The sequence below is a fragment of the Stigmatopora argus genome, chromosome 9, assembly GCF_051989625.1.
Source record: "Stigmatopora argus isolate UIUO_Sarg chromosome 9, RoL_Sarg_1.0, whole genome shotgun sequence".
In the NCBI taxonomy this organism is placed as follows: domain Eukaryota; kingdom Metazoa; phylum Chordata; class Actinopteri; order Syngnathiformes; family Syngnathidae; genus Stigmatopora; species Stigmatopora argus.
Window position 1 is genome coordinate 8,679,000 of NC_135395.1, and position 26,806 is coordinate 8,705,805.

The 26,806-nt window shown below is 40.7% G+C and overlaps 2 protein-coding genes across 6 annotated transcripts in view; one reads left to right on the forward strand and one right to left on the reverse strand.

Annotated features, from left to right (window-relative positions):
* The window catches only part of LOC144082903 (complexin-2-like), a 68,829-nt gene that overhangs the window by 7,739 nt on the left and 34,284 nt on the right, over window positions 1-26,806 (reverse strand). For 2 of the 4 annotated variants that reach the window (XM_077610384.1, XM_077610383.1), the window contains exons 5-8: window positions 8,197-8,252; window positions 7,737-7,789; window positions 3,448-6,667; window positions 2,021-2,150 (exon numbers count right to left, since the gene is read on the reverse strand). In XM_077610384.1, coding sequence (XP_077466510.1) covers window positions 7,782-7,789; window positions 8,197-8,252 — 64 coding nt within the window. In that variant the 3' untranslated portion in view covers window positions 2,021-2,150; window positions 3,448-6,667; window positions 7,737-7,781. Of the gene's footprint in view, window positions 1-2,020; window positions 2,151-3,447; window positions 6,668-7,736; window positions 7,790-8,196; window positions 8,270-26,806 lie in introns of all 4 variants that reach the window. The other 2 variants (XM_077610385.1, XM_077610386.1) reach the window with 2 other exon arrangements.
* Window positions 4,154-16,960, forward strand: pcgf3 (polycomb group ring finger 3). Of its 2 annotated transcripts, none has more exons than XM_077610382.1 (10): window positions 4,154-4,481; window positions 7,052-7,154; window positions 7,438-7,555; window positions 8,796-8,892; window positions 9,317-9,372; window positions 9,458-9,565; window positions 13,731-13,816; window positions 14,111-14,248; window positions 14,538-14,618; window positions 14,717-16,960. In XM_077610382.1, exons 2-10 carry the CDS (start codon window positions 7,149-7,151, stop codon window positions 14,762-14,764), a joined length of 738 nt encoding a protein of 245 aa, XP_077466508.1. In that variant the 5' UTR covers window positions 4,154-4,481; window positions 7,052-7,148; the 3' UTR covers window positions 14,765-16,960. The 2 variants fall into 2 exon arrangements, with proteins under 2 accessions (XP_077466508.1, XP_077466507.1); XM_077610381.1 differs by having other exon boundaries at window positions 4,156-4,481; window positions 7,052-7,163.

Sequence of the window (26,806 nt, forward strand, 5' to 3'; positions counted from 1 at the left end):
CAAGCAAGCTCGAGGTCACTCTCCATGGCAGCTGGCTCTGAGGACATTTAATTGTTTTTAGGACTATTGACCTGACAGATCATCAAGTTCCGGGTCAAGGACTGTTGATCTGAGTTCGCAATGAAGATCTGTGAAGGACTCTTAAATTGCTTTGACTTGGATTCCGGCAGATGGCGATAATCGAATCAACTTCCGAAAATACTTGCATAATGTTTCAAAATGCTGCCGCTCGGTTCACCTTGTATGAAAATTATTATGCTTACTTGTGCAAATTCTTACGCAGTGGTTTTTGGTTTCCAACCTGATATGCAATTGTTGTGGCAGTTGTATTTTGACCTTAATTGTGTTATTCGCTTATGCAATTGGATTGAATAGATAACCTTGTAATTGTTTTGATTCGATGTCTTAAATTGGCAGGAGATGAATTCGGTCCTTTAGAATGTCACGGTGGCGAGGACGAGCCAGGACGATTCTCACTTGCAAGTTTTAACGCCAGAGATTTGCCCGATGCCTACCTTGTATTGTTTATATTATATTAAAGTACACCTATTAATAAACCTATCAATGTCCAATTCATTCAAATGGTGGAGTGGAAAATTTTGCTTAGGATCTTTTTAAAAAGATATATATGGCTTAAAATGCGGAATCCCCAACGTTTCCCCCACGGTGGTCCAATAACGAATACGAACGGCCACATCCGGCAAACACTTTGATAATTGCTGTTTTTACTGCACTTTTCTGAGGACCACAATAACTTTTGATTAGCTGAGTTTATTGCATGTTGCCAGAGGAGGGGGAGGAGGGGGTGGTCTTTGTTTGAGGCGCCGCTACGACGCTTTGATTATCTTTTCATGCCTATCTGCGGAGGAATAAAACATGATGGACGGCCCAGGTGGAGATAACGTGCCGGCGCCACAGAGCGCCGTCCCTCCCATCTCGCGGTGCTAAAGCGGCGTAAGTCAGAGGTACTGAAAACAAAATGCCAGACATTTGCCAATGAGATGGAAAAGTTCCAGAAATGTGTGCACTCTCACAATTTCATTGTTTCCGTCTGTACAAGCATGTAACGATTAGAAGGGGTGATGCTATACTACAACTATATTTTTCACTCTAATTCATCTACAGAAAAGGCTGAATATAATGAAATTGGATCCTAATGAGTTATCCTTTTTGGCCCCGCCCACTAAAAAAACATCCAAAGATGATGTCACGCCCATATTCCGTAATTGTGACGTCGCAACTGCACTTGCTTCAAAATTGGGTGTTACTTGGTGCATTTTTTTGGAAATAAATAACTATGAAATGTTAAAAGATAGCCAAATGTGTGCTGAATTCATTTTCTACATGTAAAATGACTGTAGTAGGGTCATATTCATTTTTAACATGCTAATAGTACCTTTAATTTCTTCCGTGACCACGCTTGCAACTTAATACAACGTGTCTGAGATCATATTTCCAAATTTGCCTCTTTTGTGGTTCATTTTTGGCCAATGAAAACGGCTAAAATTCATGTTCTTAAGCACAATCATCATATATTATTGCCCTGATACACGGCTCACATGAACGCTTATTTCATAATAAGGCGATAAAAGCATTATGGATATATAGGAGAAATTGAAATAACTAAAATGACACATTTACAGCTGGCTGTGAATGACTTTTAATTATTGTTCATTTTGGTTCACATTAGGAAAAAAAATATATATATATTTTTTTATTAAGCGTTCCCTACTTTGAGCCCAATTGTTTTCTTGCTAACTGCATGCAGCAGAATCATCCAATAGGACCAAGAGGACTCATTAGAAAAATGGAGTGAAAATCAATACGCAAATCAGTACACATCTATCATCTAGCGTCCACTCCTAAGAGCATGACTTTGGAGCCTCGATGCGTGCATGAGTCCAGTATTGACATAAGATCTGGATTGGATTAAGGGGCGTGACCTGATGGCCTCCTGGGAATGGCTAACGCTAAACAAATTTGCTGGACGTACATGTAGGTGACTAAAAAAACACCTTACCTTTACATTTGCCTCCCAGATGAAGACAGCCAGAAAGCAACCATTATTCGTATCCGATTGTTCCACTCTCAAGACGTTTTCATCCGGTCTTTCATCATAATTTGGAGAAGCGTACAAATGTTGGCTTTGTCTTGAAGAAAACACAAAGGTAAAAACGTTGGTTAAAAGCAGAAAATGGAAAACGACACTAAGTATTTGAATTAACTCATTGGCTGCCTTTGATGGCGATACATTGAATTGAATTAAATTCTGTTATTGTCGTGATGCACGTTACTGTAGCGATGTCATGTTTTTTTGGGGTAAAAAAACCCGTTATGAAATCAATTAAATTCCCAGCAGAAGTATGATTGGACGCTATACATTTGGGCATCTCTATCGATGGCGTCAATTTGGTCCTGTATCGTTATCAACCCCGACGCGAGTATTGGTGCAGCACTAATTGAAATAAAATAACGACATAAAGAGAAGCCACCTTTGCGGGAGTTCAAGGACATAAAATGGAACAAGGTATGAGATTAATGTTCCACAGAGTGTGGGGCTATTCCTGCTTTGTCCCCGGATTCTCGCCATTGTCCTTCAGGCTCTTTTAATTCTCCTCGGGATTTAGGGTTAATTTTCTCACTTGGCTGTAATCAAAAATGCCAGGGGCTCTTTCACAACCCCAAACTCCATCTCTATGGCCTTTATTCTCCACTGCCCAAGCTATATGTGTGAATTTAACCCGGCAGTCGGATTTCAGCGCCTCCATCAAGGTCGAACTTTATAGACGGCGGCAGTGTAAAAGAAGCTAGGCGCGATTTCCAAAGCGTGTCTCATTGTGTCTGAGCTTTACTGTCTTGCTTGAAGGATGCTCAGTAACGGCCTGCGCCGCAATACACGTCACGGGAGAGCGATACACAAGATGCGTGTTTGGTTGTAGAGAATATATCTGGGGATTACGGTGCACAATATGAGCAAAAGTTTTGGCTGATATTTGTGCCGTCAGGAACTGAAAATGAATGAATGCTTCCCAATGTCTATTTTGTATGTAAGCTGTTCAAAAACAATTAAAGGAACAAGTGTCCTCGTTATTTTTTTTAACAGCGTTTAGATCATGCCCTTTACCTAAAATATTAAAATTTAAACACTATTTAAAAACATATAGTTCAGATAGATGTATGGGGTTAACAAAGTTATAATGTATTGCAATTAGGGGAGTAAAAAATAGTGATATATTGCCATACTTAAGACATGAACCTATAATTGGATTGGACTTCTATCCTTGCCAATAGTGGGCACTCAGTTATGAGAGACAGCATCTTTGCATTTAGTTTGAACATAATGTATTAACAAAACAAATTTATGAACGTGAGAACACTGCCACCGTGTGGACAAAATGAGACAGTGCACGATAGACAGCTAAATTTATATATACTTCAAATACATACCTGCAGAAGATATAGTGTCAGATGTCTTCGACATTTCATTGTCCTGCATCTCTGTTTCCTAAACGAGCACAATAACCTTATTGAATACACCAAGTGATTGTTTTCTTATCGTTGATCACTAAATAAACTACTACACGCGTAAAACAGCGACTATGAAAAATCCTTATAAATTAAATTGCGATGTATTTATAATAAAAAAACAACAACAGCTGCATTGCCACAATTAACATACAATTGAAGCTGGAAAGCAATATAAAATCACCGTACCGAGAAAACAAGAAACATGTGGCAAATATAGAAGTGGTACGCATTGACCTCACCGGAAGCAGAAGATACAGGTTCACAGGAAGTGACAAAATAAAAAATAAAGATATAATTTATCTGAATAAAATCCCAAATATACAAAAAAAATTAACCGTACACTTTTGACATAACTGTAAACATTATTAGTGTGCTTTAATTTCGTGACTTTTTAGGTGTAAATTATGTTCAAACGTTCTAAAATTTGTATTGTTCTTGCTCGGATAATAAAATTTTCTTTGCCACAAAATTGAAAGTCTACATGGTGTGAATTTTTGGGGGACGGGGTGCGCTTTTTTGACAGCGAACCATAAACAATTATATTTTCTAATGTTATTTCTTGAGAACCATTCCCAGAATTGAAAAGTAAAAATACATGATAATGTGTGATTTTTTGGGGTCATTTCACCACAGTACAAAAAGTCTCTGAATTCTTTTGACAGCATTGTTATGCTGTTGCTAACAAATCAGTAATGAATGGAAAGAGCCACATATGGCTCCCGAGCCATAGGTATACTACCTCTGCTTTGGGAACTCCTAAACAACTCGTCCAATCTTTAGCCCGTCCGCTTCCTCCCCACCTGCGCAGTGCGCATGCGCCGCGCTGCTCTGGGAGCGCTGTGCTTCGGCCTGTTCCGCGGCCGCTCGGTCATTTTCGCCTCTTTGTTGTAGTGCGAGTGCATTTAACTCGGAAGCGATCCACTAAGCGGCCGACTCCGACGCTCCTCGAACAGGTCAGTCGGCGCTCGGGGATTCCGTCGTCGCCACCGCCGGCCCCGGTGACACTTACCCCGGCGTCGGTGGCCGGTTTCGGGTGCCGGTTTCAAACCCCCCACCATCGCTCTCCTTCCTCCACCACCTCCTCGTTTTTTTTAGCATGGCTTTCTTGCTTGCTTGCCTGCTACCTACCAGGCGTGCTATCCAGACGTTGTTGTGAGAGAAGGAATTGCGCGTGTGACTGGGAATGTTTATGCGAACGCTAGGTGTAGGTAGCGAAGCTAAGGGAAATCGGGCAGACAGGCTCGGAGCTCGGCCGGGATGCACGCGGTGGTCCTCCCCGGGACTCGGGCTCCTATAGCCGGCGTGTCTCTTCTTGTTCTTTCGCTCCTCTGCACCCCTGGTAGGCCCATCGCAGAACTTCTTGTGTGGAGCTTCTACATAAGGTTCGGATTAAATACGAAGAGGGGGGTCGTTGGGTTTTAAACCCCCTATCTAAACTCAGATTTGGGGGGGGGGGGGGGGGCGCTGCTGTTGTGAAGACATTGTGCGGGGTTGGGGTGGTGTTGATGATGGTGGTGGTGGTGGGGGGGACTTGGCCATATTCACCGGAGCCAACAAGTCTACAGTTTGGGGTGTTCATGTCGCCTTTGAAGCCTTTGTGGCGATAACCGTGCAAACTTGACGTGATCCGACACAAAGAGGTTGCGGCACAAGTTGATGAGTTGTCGGAGAACTGACACGTTGAAGCGGCACGCTTCCAAAAGGAAATTGGTTCACACAAACTCTCCAACTTCCCCTTTTAAGTCCTCTTTTAAGGATCCGAGGAATTTTTCACCGGGCATTTAGCTTTTTACTTTGAAAGTGCGATGGCAGAGAAAATAAGTGTGCTTGTTCGTGTTAGCGTTGTTTTTAGCATTAGCCTTGACTCGTTTTGACCCTTGGCCACATTTCTCCAATGAGGGGCGGGGCGATATAGCGATATATCGCAATAATTTGCATGCCTATAGGCCATGGGTATGTTCCTGCCATCAAGGGATGTTATTGATTGAAAAATATGCCATTGTCAAGAATATCCAAAATGGAAAATTTGAATTTGGGGGATTGTTGCAAGCGCTATTAAAAACTTATCATATTTAAGCAGTGACAAAGAGCGATCGCTTGTTTGTGACGACTACTTGTGTGCTCTTGGACTATTTCAATTATTCTGACCTCTAGTGACCCCACCTGACACCCCTTTGTCACCGCCACGGGTGTCACTTGCCAGGGGATCAGCAGGTCAGCCCGTCGGGTGGACTCCAGCCGTTTAGCGGGGCAACAGTTGGAAAATTGACAGCTTGTCGGAATACAAACCACCAACTTATTATTTGGAACATTGGCTGCGTGAATCAAATGGTGTTTTCTTGGTGGCTCCACTAACAGACTTTAGAAATGTTTCCATTGTGGCTCCTGAGTCACCCACGCTTCTAGCATGAGCGCTATCAATCGTAGCATGAGGAGAGATGCTTTTTACAAGAATATCAATGATCAGTTTGCTTTTCAGAACTGAAAAAAACATGGAATATTGACTAGCGGTGAAAGGATCTGGGAAGGCCAATGCCGATGCGTAAAGCCAAATTTTAATGGCCGATATATACCGGAGTGCCTTTTTAAAAGTTGTTCATAATGAAAAGCAAGTGAAATACTCATTCTATAAATATATAAATTAAAATAAAAGTCTCCTACTTTCTTTTGTAACACTGGCCGCTAGGGGCCGCAACATCACAATTACCAAAAATCATCACCCAAAGAGTAAACATGAATACATATATCCTTATTATATCGGTCAATTTTGAAAATAGTCCTTTTTGTGGTCTGATCTATTGGTCGACCTTTAGAAAACTATCATCACCCAAACTGAACATAAAAATTAATAATAATAATCGGACATAGGCCCTGTCGTCATCATCAACAACAACAAAAAGCCTACTTGTCATCACACCCAGAAACTGCGTATGACGAAATTGGTGAACATTAGTTAACATTATATCGGATGACATTGGGGGGAAAACCTAAGTATATGTAAAAAAAAGACAGGCGACTTATCTTTCACCATCACGAATGAAGGTATAGTGAGACGTTGGGGAATGTGGGAGTATCTGAAGCCAAGCCAAAGCTTTCCCACAAGAAGAAGAAGAAGAAGAAGGTTTCTTGCTACTCCCGCCTGAGGACAAGCATACAACAAGCCTTCTTCAGTTTGTGCGTGCTTCTCCAGCTGGATGTCAAAGTAAAGCAAAGCCAAACACTTCATTAGCCACAGGCAGACCAAAAGGAGCTCTTTGTCACTCCAATCTGTGTTTTCTCTGTCTAGTTTTGCTTTAGTTTGGCTCTTGTTGTTTATATCTGGTATTCGTGGCAGCTCTTATCTACATTAAACTAGGTCATGTAATAATTTGCCAATGAGTTAATACATTTTAAAACACCAACCCATTTCCAATCATCTGAAAATGATATGGAAAAATCCCGGTTCTCACCCCGGTTTGCATCATTTGCGCTTTGCCACACAAAAATCATTTCATCTAATATTTTGTTTTGTTTTGCTGCTCAGGATCGGATGAGAAGATCTCCATGATGTGGAGCTAACGCCACCGGCTGCTCAACCCAGCAGAAATCGACGTGGACGCTGAGACATCCACAGCCAACGCATGGCGGTATTAGGGGTACCTTGATTACATATTTTACCAAAGACTCTTTCGTGTGTGATTTTCAAACTGGTTGGCACCGGTTTGTATTCATACTAGCCCAAAAATTGCACAATGGGAATTTTGGGTGAATTTGGCCTTAGTTCTAGTCAGGTTTGGCAACTTCTTCCTCAAGATGGCAGTATTACTGCATGATCATCAATGCAGCGAGCGTCTGGATGCTGTTACCATGACGACAGTTTTGGTTTTCCCCTCATCTCTCTCTTTTTTTTTTTTTTTGTCTCCATCGCAGAACCCCGACATGCTGACGAGGAAGATCAAGCTCTGTCACATCAACGCCCACATCACGTGTCGGCTGTGCGACGGCTACCTGATCGACGCCACCACCGTCACGGAGTGTTTGCACACGTGTACGTACACGCACGCGTCCGCACTCCCACTCGTGTACGTTCCCCTTACGTTCGCTAGAGGGCGCCCGATTCCTTCGCTAAGATTCGCTCAGAGTCTTAGAAAAGAGAGATTCAGGTCACGTCGGCCCACTGCAGCTGTCTGACTGCAATGGAGCTCTCATTTCAAGCACTGTGTACGTACCTCATGGAACACTGCTCAAGTGTGGGGAGGTTTGTTGGAAGATCATCACCATGCTGTTCAAATGTGTTGCCATGGGAAAGAAGTGTTGAACAGGGGAGAAGTTAGATAATTGTGTGGTTTCGCTACATTTGCAGTCTTCCCTCGATTAACGCGACTTCACTTATTGCAAATTAACTTTTCCACGTTTTTTTTCTGCTATTGATTAATCAACTTTTTTTTTTTAAAAAGTTCATAATGTCAAAATCCATGCTGAAACTCATAAGCGGAAGCCACTTATGCTACTACGACTCAGCACTGAAGAAAAAAAAAGTTATAATAGGGGTGACTCTACTTTGCGATTTTTAGATTATCGCGGCATTGTCTGGTCTACATTAACCGCGATATTCGAGGGATTACTGTACAATGTTTGACAAACATACGGTTCGACACAAATTTGACAAAAGCGTCTCCATTTAATTACCTTGAAAAAAGCCCCAAAAGGCCAAATCTACAGGAAGGAGGTGACCCTGAAATGTCCTAAAAATGTAAAAATTCTTGAAAATGGAAAAGACAGTCAAGTCAGACAAGCAATAAAAATGTGGAAAAACACATTAAAATGTAAAAAAAACCTGCAAAGAATACAACCCCCCCCAAAAAAAACCCAAGAGAAACCTACATGACAAAAAGTATAGGATGATGAGCGCCGCTGGGAATTCCCTGAAACTAATAAAATGTCACTCAAAATCAGCAGGAAATGACGAGAGAATAAAGCCTCCACACAAAAATTGCATTTTGTAATGATGGATCGCACTCTGAGGTTGATATTTTGAAATTATTTAAGTCATTAAGTTGCAGAGCTATTTAAAGTATGACCTAGTTATAGATCAATAAACACACATTAGTGCTGTGCCAGATAACGATAAATATTGTCATGCTTAAATGAAAGTGGAAGGATTTCAAGCTGTGTTCAACGACTTTGCATTTCTAATTTTGTCAAGTTTTTGGACAAACAATTGTTTATACTGAAACCATAATGAGCATAAAGTCAAAGCATTTTTTCATCTTCACATCTATGTGCAGTCTGTCGAAGCTGCCTTGTGAAGTACCTCGAAGAGAACAACACATGTCCCACATGCAGGATTGTTATTCATCAGAGCCATCCACTGCAGTACATTGGGTGAGTGACACACAAAGGAAAAATATCATCTACACTCTATAGAAAAATGTTTGTCTGTTCTAAAATATTACAATTAAAAAAACATTACGACCTAATGTAAATATATTTTAAGATATTTCAAATGTGCATAATGCTTTCTCGTTACATTTTAAAAAAGCTTAGCGACTTACTCATTACAAATTTGATTGAAACATTTATAGGATGAGATATTTTTTTAAATGGTAGCATTTTTTGCCATAGGGAATGAATGGGCCTTTTCTTGTAAAAAAAAATCCTGCATTTTTGCCAAATTTGTAAACGTTTGGAGAAATTGAAAGAAAGCCATTGAAGCGACGCCCCGAAAAAGACGACAATTGTTATATAGTGTATATTTTTAGCTGTATTGCTAAAGAAACAAACTGAATATATATTTTTTTCTTGGCAGCCATGACAGAACAATGCAAGACATTGTTTACAAGTTGGTCCCTGGACTTCAAGAGGGTATGTATGGTCTTTTTAAAAGTCAAAATACACAAATTAATGGGTAGACGGGTGAAAAGAATGTTTTCTGTTGTCAACCCTGAAGCCGAGATAAAGAAGCAGCGGGACTTCTACCAGAAGTTAGGCATGGAGGTCCCTGGGGACATTAAAGGGGAGCTCTGCAACATGAAGACGCATCTGGACCAGCGAAACGGTACACTCTTAACATTTATCTTCTTTATGAATTTTAAATTCTCTCTTGAAAACTTGGTTCAGCATTAACTAGCATTTTCAAATAGTCTGCCCACCAAAAATCCATTGGATGCTACCAAAATAATTTTACCCTGGATATTTTCTGTTCGCCCATTGGCTGCATTTTGGATCTTTTCTACCTATTTTCGGTTTATTTGTCTACGACAGGGCACGACAACACTGCAGATGTTTTCACGAAAGTCGTAGGATGTGATTCGCTAGAATTGACTTATTTACAGTTATTTTTTTTCCCTTATCCGAAGAAGCGGTGGCTTTTTTTTCGAGAGCGGTCACGCTTGAGGGACCTAATCGCTCACTTAATCCCTCGCTCTGATTCGGCTAATTAAGCCATGCGGGGAAGAGGGGTGCCAATCTTTTGCAGTGTTTCACAAACACACATTGTGGGAGAACCATATTTATTTTTAGTTTAGCTTTCTTTACAACAGTCACAATGAGTATCTACTGCTGGATTTTATTTACCGCTGCGGCTAAAAGATAAGCATTTATTTGCATTTCAGATCGATAAAAAACAACTGATTTAATGCGTAGACAACCTTAGACACTTTGAACGCAACAAACAAATTGCAATTTTGTCTGCGGGAATAGCAGTAGCGCAAAGTATAGGTGGTCTGAATTTATCTCAGGGTTAATAAATCTGTCAGTTCCCGTTTCCGCCTCTTCGATTTCAGCTCCAGATGCTAAAATAAGAGCAATCCGCTCTCATTTTCAGCAGAGGCGTGACAATTAGTCTTGTTGCTATTTTCTGACTCCTGATACGAAGGCTGTTTTATCAGCCAATGCCGATACGCTAACACTATCACTTTTAACTAATTTACTTGAATTGAAGTCATTGTTTGCATGGCTTGGAAAGACACTGCTCAAATCATTGCCTCCCATTTACTTCACTACACGTCCAATCCATTTAAATATGTGCGGTTGATTGGTCGCCGGTCTTTTGGTCGCCCCGACCGCGACAACAGGTGACCAAAAGACCGGCGACCAAAAGACCGATGACCAAAAGACCGGCGACAAAACAAGGTAAAACAACACGGTCTACGCATCAATAAAAGCCAACAATGGCCATGAGCAGTTTCACTGAGCCGACGTGTGAGTGTAGAAGAGTTTCTATGTACATGTGTTGTCCCTTTAAGAAGGTATGTCAGTCAGGGTCTTAAGTTCTCCAACAAAAAACAATAAAAGTCCGGGAAATTTGGAGCTTTTCTTTAGCCTAATAATTACTAGGGCATTAAGTATGACTAAATAGAAATTCGCAGTTTGTATTTAGGGAATTTGAGCAACGATTTAAATGGTAATTATCACTTACCTTCCGGGCGACCAAAAAAAACGGCGACCAATCGACCGTGTACCCCATTTAAAGTGGGAGGACTGTTCATTCGTTGCCCGACAATTCATGGCAGAAGCTTAAAATGATATCAAATAACTCCTTTTTTTAATGGCAGCCATCTTGGGAAGGGGGGCTGGTGTTCGGAAACAAGAGCATCATTGGCACCTTAGTTCTTAGTATTCTTCAATACCGGTGACGTCATTTTAGTGCCTGTCGCATCGGCGCAACAATAGTGACAATTTATCGATGTGACGATATACTGTTTTAAAATGAGACGGCTATTTAGTAAAGGGACCTTACTAATTTTGTTCCCACTAGAATCACGTATGTTAACTGACTATTTCCCATTGACGGGCTCTTGGTTAACGACATCAAAGTCGGGTCTGCTCCGGCGAGCCTGGCTGTTTTGGAACAGGTTTTCCCGCTTTATGGAGCTTCCCCTGTTTCCAATGTGAATGTCTCACGCGGGAAAATAGCACGCTCCTCATTAGCTCTTATTTGAGGATGGGCCTGCAAAGAGAACGCTCGCTAAAGCAGAGATCACACCAGGCTAACTGCAGGCGACAGCCCAGCAGAGCAGCACGCCACTTAATTAAAGACCCCTTCCAGCACGCTTCCATCCACCGCCACCGCCGCCTCCACCACCACTATCACCTCCAGCCCTGAGAACTAGTATGGAAAACTTCCTCTGGGCTTCCACAAGAGCAGCTGTTGAAAAGGATTGTAATTCAACTACTGCTCAGTGAGCCGCACTCGCCACATCCTTGGAGAGTCACTTTGAGCAAAGTGGGAAAACAGAAGGGGAGTCACATGAGTGACTTGCTTCAGAGGGCCGTTTGGAATCAACACGCTCACTTTCAACACCACCATCCTTTATTTTTGCTACGGCAGAGGTTGCTGTGATCACAAAAGATGCCCTAGTCTTGTTTTCACTGCATCGATGGAAGAATTGGGACCGGTTTTTCAGTCCGTCGCTAAACGCTTCACATTATTTCCATTTTGTAGACAAGAGGAGTGTCTCCGATGGTACTCGGTCGTTTGGTCGCCCGGAAGGTTATTGATAATTACCATTTAAATCGTTGCTCAAATTTCCTAAATACAAACTGCAAATTATCATTTAGTCATACTTAATGCCCTAGTAATTATTGGGCTAAAGAAAAGCTCCAAAGTTCCCGTACTTTTATTGTGTTTTGTTGGAGAACTTGTTAAGACCCTGACTGACGTAGCTTCTTAAAGGGACAACTCATGTACATACAAACTCTTATACACTCACACGTCGGCTCAGTGAAACTGCTCATGGCCATTGTTGGCTTTTATTGATGCGTACACCGTGTTGTTTTACCTTGTTTTGTCGCCGGTCTTTTGGTCGCCCCGACCGCGACAACAGGCGACTAAAAGACAGGCGACCAAACGATCGCACACGGTCTCCGATACCATTGACATGATCGGAAATCAAGTCATTTTTAAATTGTATCGCTTTATTTTATCAGCACAAAAGGTGCCAGTGACATTTTTGATTGGCCATCCAATCAAATTGCTTTAGCTTTGCTCAAATAGAAAACAGAATTTGGATGGCCCCGCCTCCCCATAGGATATTTCCGAAATACGGAGTATCGGCGGATATGCAAAATCAGGTGGACTGGGGACTCAGGTGCAACCACAGGTGATGGGGACATCCCTAGAATAGGCAATCTGACGGCGCCGCTAAAAATTGGGGCCGCTGAGGTCGTGCGAAGGTGATTTCAGCACTGAAAGCGTGACAAGAGCGGGAGCCTCTTGATTTGCAATCAAGCAGGTTGACTCTGGAGGCGGTCGCCGTGGAGACGGCACAGTGCACACGCTCACACACAGTTAGGGCAATTCTCTCGGGGATCGCTGACAGTTTGCCCCAAATGGCCCGTAGATTGGGAAATGCAAACCCATCCACTCACATGAAAACACACAGTCTCTCTCACACACAATGCTATTACTTGGAGCGAATTGAGAGCCAGCCGGGCGGAATTCTTTATGTTTTAAGGGTCGTGTGGAAGAAATACGCCTCAATTCCGTTGGTACCAAAAAGTGCATCCCATATCCAAACATTGTAAACAACAAAGAAATGTCTCACTTGTGAGCCTCTGCTCTGCTGTCTAAGTCTTTTTCATTACGTGCACTAAAAACCAGAAAGACGAGACAACCTATCTAAACAGATTTCCCATTGGAGGTTCAAAAGTATTTGTTTTTGTACTCGTGTCTCTAAGCGCATAGATTAGGAAGTAATATAGCGATTTCATCTTGCCAAGTGAAATTGGCCACTTTTTTTTTCTGTCCCAAGACTTTTATTGCGTCTTTAATCATTTTTGGCATGTCTATTAAGTTGTGTTGCTAAAAGCTGGCCGCAACGAGGTTTCGACAAAATATCATGTCGCGCAGGAAGGTCGGAACCTACCGGGGATTAAACCCTTGACTTCAGGACTGCGAGACAGATGTGCTAACCACTAGGGCTCCGAATCGCCACAACGATAGCTGTCCAATTAATTTAAACTAGCAAGACTGACTTTGTATTAGCGCTGTTGACGACGCTAGACGTCCAATTCTTTTTGACTGCATGAGGCTAAATGTCCTAGTCAAATGCAGCCAATGAATGAACAGACTACACTAGTGAAAAAGTTCGATAGGCTATTGTGGTAATGATATGTTGAATATATGCAAATAGGCAAAATTCTGAGGGGCACAAAAGACGTAGTTTTACAAGAATGAGAACAAAAGTAAACTATTCTTTTGCTTTTTTTGGTCCACGCAGGAGACAGCAAACCCGAGGACACAGCCAATAAGGAAGGAGAAGAGAAAGCAGAGGAAGACAATGACTATCACCGTAGCGACGAGCAGGTACACATTTCAAGTCAGCCGCATATCAACTATTTCAATTACTGGAAGTTTCAGACTCGCGCCAAATATGCTCCTGAAATTATTCTAAGATTGGATTTTTTGGGGAATCATATTGTATGTGTTTTCTGTTGTTTTGGGGATTCTTAGTTTACGTAAATCATTGACTTCAATTCATTTTGAATTGGAGGGGGCGAATAAACCAACATTTTTGAATTTGCTCCCCAATAGTCAAAATGAATTGGACATAATTTGGTGTGAAGGGTATCGATGAGATTTTTTTTGTGTCCATGTCAGGTGAGCATTTGCCTGGAGTGCAACAGCAGCAAACTCCGAGGGCTAAAGCGCAAGTGGATCCGCTGCTCGGCGCAGGCCACCGTCCTCCACCTCAAGAAATTCATAGCCAAAAAACTCAACCTGACCTCCTTTAATGAGGTAAAAACAACTGTCGACAACATGCTTTGTAGCCCTACAAACCTGATTTTGATTAAAAAAAAATCAATTCATTCAATTTTGGCTGCATGAATGCATGATTCAATTCCAATCTTTTGTCATGAAAATGTTTGTTTCTACGTTTTTGTTCAGTAATGAGCATAAACAGCACATTTTGGGTATTGGAGTTCCAATGAAAACCTCAAAATAAGCCTCATTATCATGAATAATCAATGAACAAAAATTTTAATATAATATATTTTTTTGTAATTGTATACATTTCTGATTTTAGTTGGACATTTTATGCAATGAGGAAATCCTGGGCAAGGATCACACTTTGAAATTTGTTGTTGTGACAAGATGGAGATTTAAGGTAACAAATACAGTGCTCACTATTCTACTTTAGATCTTTTTTTAAATGTTTATTAATTTGATTTTTGCTTGTTTAATATGAAACTGTATTGTTTCCAGAAATCTCCCCTCCTGCTCCACTACAGACCCAAAATGGATCTGCTGTAGCTCAAAAACGGACACACCAGACTTTTGTTTTTCGTATTTTGGGGGTTTTTGTTGAATTTTTGGGGGATTTTGTAGTTGTCGCTGTTCCTGTCCCGGCGTGCTGTTTTCAACCAACTTATGCAAAGACGATCAACCAGCAGCGAGCAAGCGCCACAACAACAAAATCACTCGGACACAAGAAGCCAGCAGCTGGGCGAGGTACCGCAAACACTGGCCTTCTTCCCTTTCCTCCTATTTTTTATTTTCTGTACGCTACGTCCGAGATATGTGAAAAAGAAGAACGGAAAAAGACAAAAAAGAAATGGAGATAAAAGCATATATTTATACTTTTGTACAGTTTAAGAAGAGACACAAACCTAAAAAAAAGACACTACACTGGTGCTCTGTTTACATGCAAACGAGATGTCGGGGGCGGGCCGGCGGGGGGAGTCACGTGATCATTTTTCAGTTTTTCAGCCAATGGCAGCAGAGGATGAAACGTTTTCTACCGGCTTGCTTTTTTTGTTTTTTTTTTAGCGACGGGCATTTTGTACGCGTCCCCATGGAAAGGCCGCCGTGGAGTAAAACGTCTCTGAATGTGTCTTTTTGGCCCCGCCCCTTTTGCCCTCATCTAATTTGCTCTTGATGATTGTCCATTGTGAATAGGCTTTGTGTAGTAATTTATGTTCTATATATTGTACATACAATGTGCTTATAGAGAGCCGACGGCGCGAAGGAAGAGAGACTTTTAGACTGTTAAAAACAGCGCGTCCAGAAGTGCTATCTATATCCCAAATATATCTTTTTTTTGGACATTTTTGGATTGTTTTTATCATTTTTTAATTTTTTTTTTGGAAGCTGCCAGCCGGCCTTTGTCCTTTTTGTTCTACATCATTTAACTCTCTTGATGCCTGGATTTACCTTTAACAAATATACATCAAAAAGCATTGGAAGAATACAGAAGTACTATTAAATAATATATGGAAAATTAAACGAGGGGACACGGGTGCTGAAGCCTATCATAGCTAATTATGGGATGTAGGGCACGAAAACTAATAAAATAAAAAATGTAAGTCAGTTTGAATAACCCCACATAAAACATTTTAAAATTGAAGTCAACATTTTTGGAAAATATTAAAATATATATTTGCTTGCTAGGGGGTAGTACAGTGTATTTTTTAAATACTTTTTTTTCTATATTTACTTTTATTGATGATTTTTACATTTTTTAAGATGGATACCTCAATTGATTTTTTAAATATTTTTGTTCCCCCTACTGTTTTTTTGATGTATGCTTGTTAAATGTAAATTTCAGGCCTCAACGACACTTCGACCTCTAAACGCCAATGTTGAATTTAGATTAAAGCTAATTTGCCTTTAAAAAAAACTCTGTTTGAATGATTGGTTGGGCTCAAAATGCAGTATTTATTTGGGTTTGAACCCACGGTGATATTCAGTGTGTCAGCCAAGCAAGCGCAGGGCTTGGATTTGACAACAAGGTGCTCGCTCTGTATTCAATCGTATGAAAAAATGCCGACTTGTTTGGATCGTCGACATTACAGCACATGCTATTTTTGGGTTTTTGTCGAAAAACAAAATTCACGACGCATTGGTGTCAGTAAGTGACATTTTGGTGCTTTCTCTGGTGCTAAACCTCAAAACCGAGTGACTGCATATGCTGTTCTACTACAACCCCCCCTGCTATATTTTGAAAAATCAAGTAAAGCTGCAGGACACAACTTTTTAGCCCACCATCTTGCTTTTTCCCCCCCAGGGTATTTTTTTTTTTTTGCATTCTGGATTCCTGATGTTAACATCAGTCTCAAACGCGCCAAAAAAAGGCAGTGTGCTTTTTTTCAGGTTCTGTGAACAAAGGACAAATGTGCAATATGGCTTTTCATGTGTGTTTCCAGTCAAGTCCTCAGGTCACAAAATGCCTTTCTCAGCGTTCACCCTCCTCGTACCCCCAAAACAAAAAGACCACCACCCCACCGCGCCCCGCTCTCCCCTTCGTGCTGCCCTTTGCCTACTTTTTGTATTATTTATTGCGGCTGTGTCATGAAGTGCTTTTTTCCATGACGACTTTTTGGGGGGGCGCGCGTTCAACACCGGGCCCCGAGTTTCCTAATGTTATTTTCCAAACAAAACAAAAAAAACACAGAAGCTTTTGTCCAAACTTAACTGTGTATTTAATCAATAAATGCCTCTTAAAAGTCATTTTCTACTCTTGTCATTTTTCACACAAAACACAGTGAAGGCCAGAACTTTTAATGACTTAAGCCGGTCCACGAAGCTCCGCCTACTGCTATTTTTGTCCGTGTTTTAAGCGTGGGTGCGCGGCGCATTGTTTTCCCGCCTCAGAGGTGAAGCGACCTCCCGCGAGCTAATGAGTCCTAACGTTGTGCGAACTAATGAGCGCTTCTAATTCGGCCACGAGCGAGCCGCGAGACTCGCCGGCGCTCGGTCACGGGGAAGCCGGATTGATGTCCTCGGGTGGGGGTTTCTCTCTCCCGAGACACCTGCAGATCCCGTTAACCGAGGAGGCTAATTAGTCACCGGCCGGCACCGCGGAGGCCAACCCGCCCCGGTGAGCTTCCCGCTTTAAAGAGCGGGCAATTAGTATCTGGCATCCCGGACAACACAAGTGCCGGAAACTGAAACACAAGTGGTTTTCAGAAAGAAAAATTCCTCAAGAAATTATGCGGGTCTATGTGGCAACCGCACATTTTTGGCAAAACATCCGCGAGCCTTGATTTGACAGGAATTTGTGGGTAGAGTAGCTCCAAATTTCTCTCAAATAAGAATCGCTTTTCTGCAAAGTAATATTACTCATGTAAAAGTACAAATTAGAATATATGAGAATGCCACTGCGGGCATTTCTGGCCAAAATAAAATGTAATATGCAGAATGAAGAAGAAAAAAATGGAACGACTCTAGAGTAGCCCAAAGAAGCGTTGTGTTTCTTTTTTGCAAATCTACTCAAGTAAAATGTATAGCCTCGTAAAAATACAAAGGGTAAATTATGTGAAAATTGACAAGAAGTGACCCAATGGAGAACAAAGTTGCCCCATGCAATTTCTGCAGTAATGGCTTTTTTCTGCTTCAAATATCGGTTAAAAAACAAACAAACCCTACTATCAATGTGAACTGCAACCTAGAACAAACATATTCGCAATATAATCTGGCAACCCTGAAGCCAACCATGGCATAAAGACTGTTGCTCTTACTGTTCTCCTTGGAGACCGTACTAGGATGTGGGCCAATAAGGTGGGCTCTGAGTTGATCCCCCCTTCTCCACTCCCTCTTTCTGGATCCATTACACGGCAGACGGACGACTAACGTCAGTGTTGAGAAAATCGATAACCTTCTGACACCTTGGGTGGTCATTTGCACTCATGACTTCGGCCTATTTCATCCCTGATCATACATACTTATTTCCAATCATGAATCTCGTCTCCGGCCAACAGATTAATTTCTCCACATTTCCCGAAAAAAAGCACTACGAAGACACTGTTCCTCCCCAAAAACTTTGGATCTCAATAACTGTATTTTCGTATTTAGAAACAATGACTCTTTGCCATCTACAGCAAGGGTGTCGGACTCGGGTTGGTTCGCGGGCCGCTTTAACGTCAACTTGATTTCACGTGGGCCGGACCATTTTAGATATAATATTTAGATTTTTTTGTTACAAATGGATTAAAAGAACTGGATTAAAACCCCTGAATATTCAGTTTTTTATAAATCTAAAACAATGTTTATTTTAGCTTTTTTGAATATATTTTTAGATTTTACAAAATGATTTTTGAACTAAAAACACAGAAAATATTAAAAAATTACAATTATTGATTTAAAAGGGGGAAAATCAGGAAATTTAATATACATCTATACTCTTCATTTTAATTTGATCCTAAAACAGAAAGTCGGCACTCATTATTTACTTTCCCGGGCCACACAAAATGATGCGGCGGGCCAGATTTGGCCCCCGAGCCGCCACTTTGACACGTGATCTACAGTAATTAAAAAAAATGTAAGCACATTTTTTGCTGACATTTTCTCCGACGGGTTTCCCAGTGTTAAACGCAATAGTAAAACGTATTCTTCGATCTCAATGAATTCCACGTCATTCCAAATGGATCATTTTGCTCTCCAATATGGCGAAACATGCTGGAAAAGTGACCTTTTGCCGGAGTTTTTCCTTTTCAGATCCCGCGGGTTCGCCGTGGGAGGCTAATGCGCCGCTAATGTGTTTAGCGATTGTTTTTTTTAAAAGGTCAGCTGACGTGCGCTGGCGAAGGATCATATGTCGCCCGCCGCCTCCCGTCATAACATCAGCATGAGGCCTCCCTCATCAGGGTTCGCACGCTCGTTAGCGCAGGGAAATCCAGTCAAACTGTCATTCCTTAATTTTGCTTTCCAATCAGCATACTGGATCAGCCTATCAAAACACACATTCTGCACCACTAATCCTCAAAAATTGGACATGTAACGCTGTCAATGCCATTCAAACATGAGCATCCAAAGTAGGATTTAATATCCTTTTTAAAACAAAAAAAAGAAATTTGAAAGGGCTATCTTGCACCCCCAAATAGACAGCGCCTTGGGCAGTCGCCCACATTGCCCAGAGTAAAAAAAACTGGTCCAAACTATATAACGAACGTAGCGAAGGGAAAAGGGCGGTAGCAAAAAAAGTGATAGAGATGCTCATTAGAAAGAAGATAAGGGAGCAAAATGTGAAAGAACATCGGATTAGGAAGGAGTTTTTTCGCCTACAATGAGTCTTTTGATACGCTCGCTGGCTGGAAAGCGAAAGGAGGGGTGGGGGACTGGTTGGGGGGCTACAAAGTGCTGATACGGGCGCTGGAAACAGTGAGCTTTTCACTTTCACTTCTCTATCCACTCAGGCAAACGGAACCATCAGGTGCTTTGAAAAAAAATATTTAAAAAAAACAGAGCCCTGCTTTTAGCATCATACATCCACGCAAAGGTTACACCACCGCCTATAGAAATAATCCAGTAAGCAGGAAAAGCGCTCTCTGGGTAACAATGATACATCCATTGAATGAATGAATTTCAATCATTCCTTATTTATATTGTTGCCAGACATGCTTATAGTCTGAGGTTAAATAAAAGACATTAGAAGTCAAATTCTGTAGATTTTCCATTCATTTGGAGGCCTTTGCGGGTCACTTTGTGGCTAAAGTAAACGCGTCGGACGTCTAGTGCCGTGGATGGCAGCCAATCAGTGCCTTAGAAAGACGAAAATGAACATTTTTGTTTTTTATGCCGCTTGCAGTTTTAAACTATCCTCTGTACCCAAAGATCCAGAAAAAAGTCTGAAAAAGTATGAGCTGAAAGTCAGCCGGCCATTTGGTTTGGGAGCAACCATTTGGGTGTCCTTCATTTTCCCGTGTTTCTCTTTATAAGAGCAAGCCGAAATGAGGCTATTATGCAAAACATAGAGTAGAAAAGCATGAAAGCCATTTGCAGCTCATTAACACCGTCGGATTGTTGGGACACGATACGAACCTTTTCTTTACTGTCCACCACATTTTGTGAGCGGACCTAATTGATTCTCTGAGGATGGCTTATTGGTAAGCCTGATAATAAGTAAATCCATCATCTGTTAACTTTCTGCGGTAAATATGCAGCCTTAATATCATTTTGTCTGTTACCACATTAGCATCTTTTGTTGTTCTTTTGTGCTACAATTACAATCAGGCAAAATCTTTACGAGTACGTACTTTGCCGGTCAAAACAGATTGGATCTCTAGCGCCATCAACGGTAGCCAATGAGTGCCCTTTAAAAGGCTAAAAAAAAAGTTTAAGGTTTGATTTTTGGGGGGATTCTCACAGCGAAATGTGGAACTTATAAATCTTCCCACCTCTTCATTATCTTTTTATGATTTCTATGAATAATTGAGAATTTAATAATGCCACTGTCACCGGGAACATAATCACTTTACGACATTTTCATTCCAGGTCATTATTTATAGCATTCATATGGTTTCTTGTCTGTTTATAGGCTGGGGTTGAGCAACATTTATCATTTTTCATTTTTTTTTTGGCAGGGGGGAAGCAAAGCTCCTCACATATAATATTTATATTGTCTGGATGAAAAGGTACAATATCCATAGGAAGAAATTTGGTATTCGTGTCTAGACGGAGCAGACCCAAAGTCACGGCCGTAACAAAAAGGCACAGCAAGTCAGCCATTTTTTTGGTCATTTTGTGTCGTTCCAAGTCATTTTGTCCATTTGCGACCAAATGTGAACTTTGCAAACTGAACAGATGGGAAACTAAAGAGTGATAGTAAACAACATCCATCAGGACGATGGTGTACACCCACTGGTTGATGCAGGCTCAAACCAAAAAAAGATTTTCTCGTTTAGACACGCACACACACACAAACATGCCCTTTCAAGCACTCCAATCCGTAGCTAAATAATTGATTGAGCGCTTTTTCCTGCAGGAGGCAAAGTAGGCCAACATGTCTGCCGGTGCGTTCAAAGACCTCCTCCTATCCGTCTGCCGACACATTAGATATGTTGCTCCTTTTTATCCACTTTTAAATACTAAAACAAAACTTGGGATGTAACCAATAAATCAATATGGTGATCATTTGTATCTCAATAGGTTATCAATATGCTCTGGCGAAGAATCAATTCATTGTTTTAAAAGGATGTCACTGTTTGTTAGACACTTTTGTATTGGAGAATGTAGGTAGCAACCTGTTGGTTTCTTTTTTTAAACAGTAACACCTTTTTAAAACCATGTATGGATTCTTGGGAGCATATCAATATCCCACACAAAGTACAGTAATCCCTCGAATATCACGGCTTCAACTATCGTGGCTTCACTACATCGCGTTTTTTTTTCCTGGGGGAATTTTCTTTTTGGTAATCACATTTTTTTGTAAGTTCATAAAAATGTGAAAATCCACGCTGAAATTTGCAAGCAGAACTATATATATACATATTTTTTTCTTGTAATTGGGGAGATCCTAGTTCGCAGTTTTCGTTTATCGCGGCCATGTCTGGTCTACATTAACCGCGATAATCGAGGGATAACTGTAGCGCTATAGCTCACAATATGGATTTGTCGTCACACCCTGAGCAACTGTCAGCTGACTGTCATCATCACAAGTGAAAAGACCTTCACACCGCATAATATATTCCTGATTCATGTATATGAATAACGCAATGGAGCAGGGCAAGTATGAATTGATAATGTTCCTGGGTGAAGATCTCACACACACACATACACATACACACGAGTCAGGGGGGGATGTTTTGCTTGGCTATAAATACTCACTTTCCTTGGGGGAGGTACCCAGACGTGCATTCATCCCACAAGCTAACAGTTTTTCGAAATGGAACAACAACAACAACAACAACAACAACAACAACAACTCAAAAGCCACCATTTTGATCTCACAAAGACGGGAAAAAGGGCAAAATGGTGGCTGGATAAAAGTACGGCTGTTGAAAGCGAACTGCAAATCAATTAAAAACACAAAAGGTTAAATTTGCAAAGTAGCAGAATGTTCTTTTAAAGTCGCAGTACTTTTGGTGTATGTAAACATTTGTCATCAAAGTCAATAATATCAAATTATCTCAGAAAACATCTTTCCTATCATTGAGGCATTGTATTGCTACACAAAGAAGAGGAATGCAGAGTATTATTTATGCGAGGCTGAACTCAAGCTTGGTGTGTGGCCAATATTCAATTCTATTTTCATCATTTCCTGCAGGCTAATAAAAACAGACTCAGGGACTCTTCTTGAACACAATAAGGACTCTTCTAAGTAAAAGACATTATTCATAGTTAAATGCTGCTCATAAGACGGTAATGAAGATAATGAGCGCACACATGTAATGCAAGTCACATGTTCGTTATGGTCCAATTGTCTGGCTGCCAATCTAATTGCGGTGTGGTTTATACTCCAGTCCCTTGGTGAAGACGATAATCTATCATCTCGCTCATTTAATCCCCATTACGTATCTTCCGCGATCGAGTCTAATCTTAGGCCATATCAATATTCATCGGTGCCATGATTAAAATCAAATGATCACCGCCTGGTAATAAAAAAACGATCCAGATTTATATTAATTGCCACCCTGTTTTTTTCTAATTTGCAAACTGGTCGATATCCTAAATCACCAATAATGAGCCTGTAAAAAAATGCTCTCTACGTGGACTTTTTCAAAACATATCTAATCCACTTCTTATTCATGCATAAAAAGAATTTAGGAAGTCAAGGCGCACAAAATTTGACCAAAAACATCCCTATTGGTTTCCAATGGCGTTTTCAATGGGGAAAAAATGACTTGATATCAACAACCTGCAAGAGCTGCAAAAAAACTGATGCTGAAGTCACCTAGAAATGCTTTAAAATGAACAGGAAATGATCCAAAGTTCCTAAAAACGTCACCACATTTTCCAAAACAGCCTGTGCAAAAAGACAGACAATACAAAAGTTTGTATGAAATCACTTTATTCTCAGCGTGTGCTGTGATTCCACATTTTTCATATCATTTTTTTTGTTTTTTCCGCATAAAGTTATGCAGACTAAAATATCCTGCTTCGGAGGGCATGCAAGTGAGGCTAACACGGTGACGCTTTTGGGGGGACGGGTAAAAGACACACGAGAGGACACGTGGAAAACGCTTTATAATCGCACCATCGCACACCACGGAGCATGCATACATACGTACAGGAAGAAGAAGGATGGTCAGGAGACTTTGCTGTAGAAAAGACTTAAATATGCACTTGGATATACATAGATATATACTGTAATTTTGGGACTATAAAGCGCACCGGACTATAAGCCGCACACATCACATTTGACAGTATTTTGTCATATATAAGACGCGGAAATGTTCACATGGAAAGACCACTGTTGTCACAATACTAAAAAAATGCAACTCCATATTGATACTCGAAAATATATATATTTTTGATACTATGTACGTTAAAAAAACAACTTCATGAACTCTTTAAATGGCATTGACAATGACAAATGTCTCAACATGTGCCTCTCAAAATTTATCTTAAAACCTATTTACCGCTAGTTTATCACTAATAGACGACCAATCCATTTTACCTGGGAGAATGTGAGCAAATGAACAAATGTCAGCCTCCCATCTCAAATGGATTGGACGTATTTGAGTTAAAAAATGTAAATACATTTGTTCTTTCTCTGGCCACCAATGATCTTATAACCAGTAGATGGCCAATCCATTTGAAGCGGGAGGGTGGCAGCGAATGAACCCATTGTCTGCCCACTCTCCCACCTCGAATGGATTGGGCATCTCGGGCCGTAAATTGCAGCCAATGAGTGAACAAGAAAACTCTATTAACTGCAAAATCAAATTTACCACATGACGACAAACTTCTAATGCAAAAAACAAATAACCGAGTATCAATAGTTTTCCAATCTGGACACTACAACATTTCTTTCTCGCTACTTTTGACATTGGCCTGTAATTACCCACATATAAGCCGCAGGGCTAAAAGTGGAGGAAAAAAAGCAGCGGCTTAAAGTCCGACAAATTACGGTATATTAATAAAAGGGAAATTGAAACAATCACCAGCTACCAAGAGGACAGGAACGGGACCAGCTAGCGACGACACACGAGCATCCACAAGTACAAATGACAAACACCGGACTATTACGTTCAAGTCACATCAAAGTGTAGTTTTAGTATCAAGTGGCTCGGTTTTCTATTATTTGAATGCGCCTCACTCGCCGCCATTGGCTTTTATTGCCGACTATGGCAAGCAACGCGTTATTAGGATGATTAATGAGCAGGAAAAACAAAAAAAGGCTTTAGTGGAGCAACCGTGGTCCAATTTGAACAAACAACAGTAGATGAAGAGAGCGCAGTAACTGGATAATTAGTACAAATTGGCCAGGGGGGCAGTCATCGTAGCTTGCTGGAATTCGTTCGGGGGGTGTGAACGGCAATTGTGCGGGTTTCAAGGCTCTTGGAGATGTTAGCGAGCTAGGCTAATGAAGCTAGTAGAAAACTAGCCAAGGTACGAGCGACAACACCTGAGATATGCAGAAAAAAAAGGAATGCCGTCCACGAGTGTCGTTCTTTGGTTTGATTGGATTATGTTTTTTTGGGGGGATGTCGGTAATTGGCTGCTAGCACTCGAATAGAAGGCTAGAAAGGGCAGTTGTATTAGCATAGGGAAATCACTCAACGAACGCAAAAGCTTATATTTCACGTTTCTTTTTGGCCAACTGCCGGAAATTTATGACATTCAGGATACATGAAAAATACTGCTTCTAGTGTCTATGATTTGTCACACACAGGCTAAGATTGTGGGTACAATTCATTTAAAAAAAAGCACAAATTCACAGTCAAATTCTGGAAATGCTCCGGTACGAATGGCAGCGTAACTTTTGGCTAACAACAAGGCTAAGTTAGCGGAATGTTAAAAACATTTGGAATGTTTCGAGAAGACGTGGTGGAGTGTCGGAGATAACGAAATATGTCCACATCTGGCAACCCTCCCTCAATGCCTACAGAAAGAAAAATGGCTGACATTCGATATTCACACGACACGAACCGAGGAACTAACTTTGACGATATTGTCTTGAGTATTTTGGAATTACATTGTGAGATGGACATGTGAAAAACAAGACATTATCTAACTGCTTGAAACAATTCACATGGATACATTTTTTATACAAAGAAATAGACGAACCAGCGTCTCCAAAACAAACATACTAACATCGACATTACTATCCGAAGACTGTATGACGCAAAACTGATGCTGGATGAGATGCTAAAGTAGATCTCCAATCAGATATTTAAATACAACACAAAAAAAGAGATAAAACCCTCAAATTTGAGGTCCCATTGTTAATTTCTAATGAACAATAATGTTATTTAACGCAATTTTTGGCGGATCCCGCAGTAGCGGCGTACGTCGAAACAGAATTGCCAACTGTTCTTGCCCATTTTGATGACAAAGGCATTGAATGAATACATGAATGTGTACTCTTTTTCATGATCTAAACCAGCTTTACAACAACTTAGGACGTTAACGTTTTATATGACTGAAACAGAGAGACCTCCATCTTCTCCCAAACGTAAAAGCCAAGATTGTCTATCACTGCCAATCACGTTAACTGGTCAAAATGGACTTTTGACCGGTAAATTTGAAGAATATTTCTTTGATTTTTTTTTTTTTACAATCATACAACATAAGCAAAATGTAGCAAAAACTCACGAGCCACGACAGTGACAATCATTTACTGTTCGAAGACAACTTAGTGTCATTTGGAGGATTTTTTTTCTATTTTTTTTAGCCCCACTCACCATGACGTGGAAGAACATTTATAAATCGGGTTATCAAAACAAACAACAACAAAAAACCCAATTATTGCCTCAGATGTTTCGCTTTATGGTGACAAATGACCACGTCTCACTGCATGCCTTTGAATAAAAATATGAAAAAACCTATCATTTATGATCAGTTTTTTTTTCCCATTCATACATCAGATATTATCAACAATGTAAAAGAAAAAAAAGATTTAGATATCGTCTTCAAAGTTAAAAATATGGCTTGTACTCATCTACCCATCTTTCTAAATGTCATATATATTATTTATGTATATAGAATGACTGTATTTTTCGGACTATAAATCGCACAAGTCTAAAACTGCATAACAGGAAAAACATGTCACACTGGACTATGAATCACATTATGGTAAAACCTATTTCATAAAATCAAACCCAAAGAACAGATATCTAATTTTGCGGCAGCTTAATGCAAAGTGACGTGGGGGGCCGGGTTGGGGGGGTTCAGGTAAACTTATGGCGATACTGGCCGTTATGCTAAACGTAACAAACTGGCAGGTCATCGCTGAATAATACCACTGGCAGTAACGGTGCCCTAACAAATGACAAAATCAACATTTTTGGGCAAAAGAGATCCAATAAGAACACAAGACTGTTTTTGTCTATATGCTATTGTTTCATTTTTTGCCAGTTATATGATTTCGTTTGTTATGTGATCTTTTCAGTTTTGTTATGACAGACTGTGCAT

Bases quoted from the DNA above. Each gene is read 5' to 3' on its own strand.
- pcgf3 (XM_077610381.1), top strand. The intron at 14,249-14,537 runs GTAAAAACAACT...TTCTGATTTTAG, and splicing joins ACCTGACCTCCTTTAATGAG to TTGGACATTTTATGCAATGA. The intron at 14,619-14,716 runs GTAACAAATACA...TATTGTTTCCAG, and splicing joins TGACAAGATGGAGATTTAAG to AAATCTCCCCTCCTGCTCCA.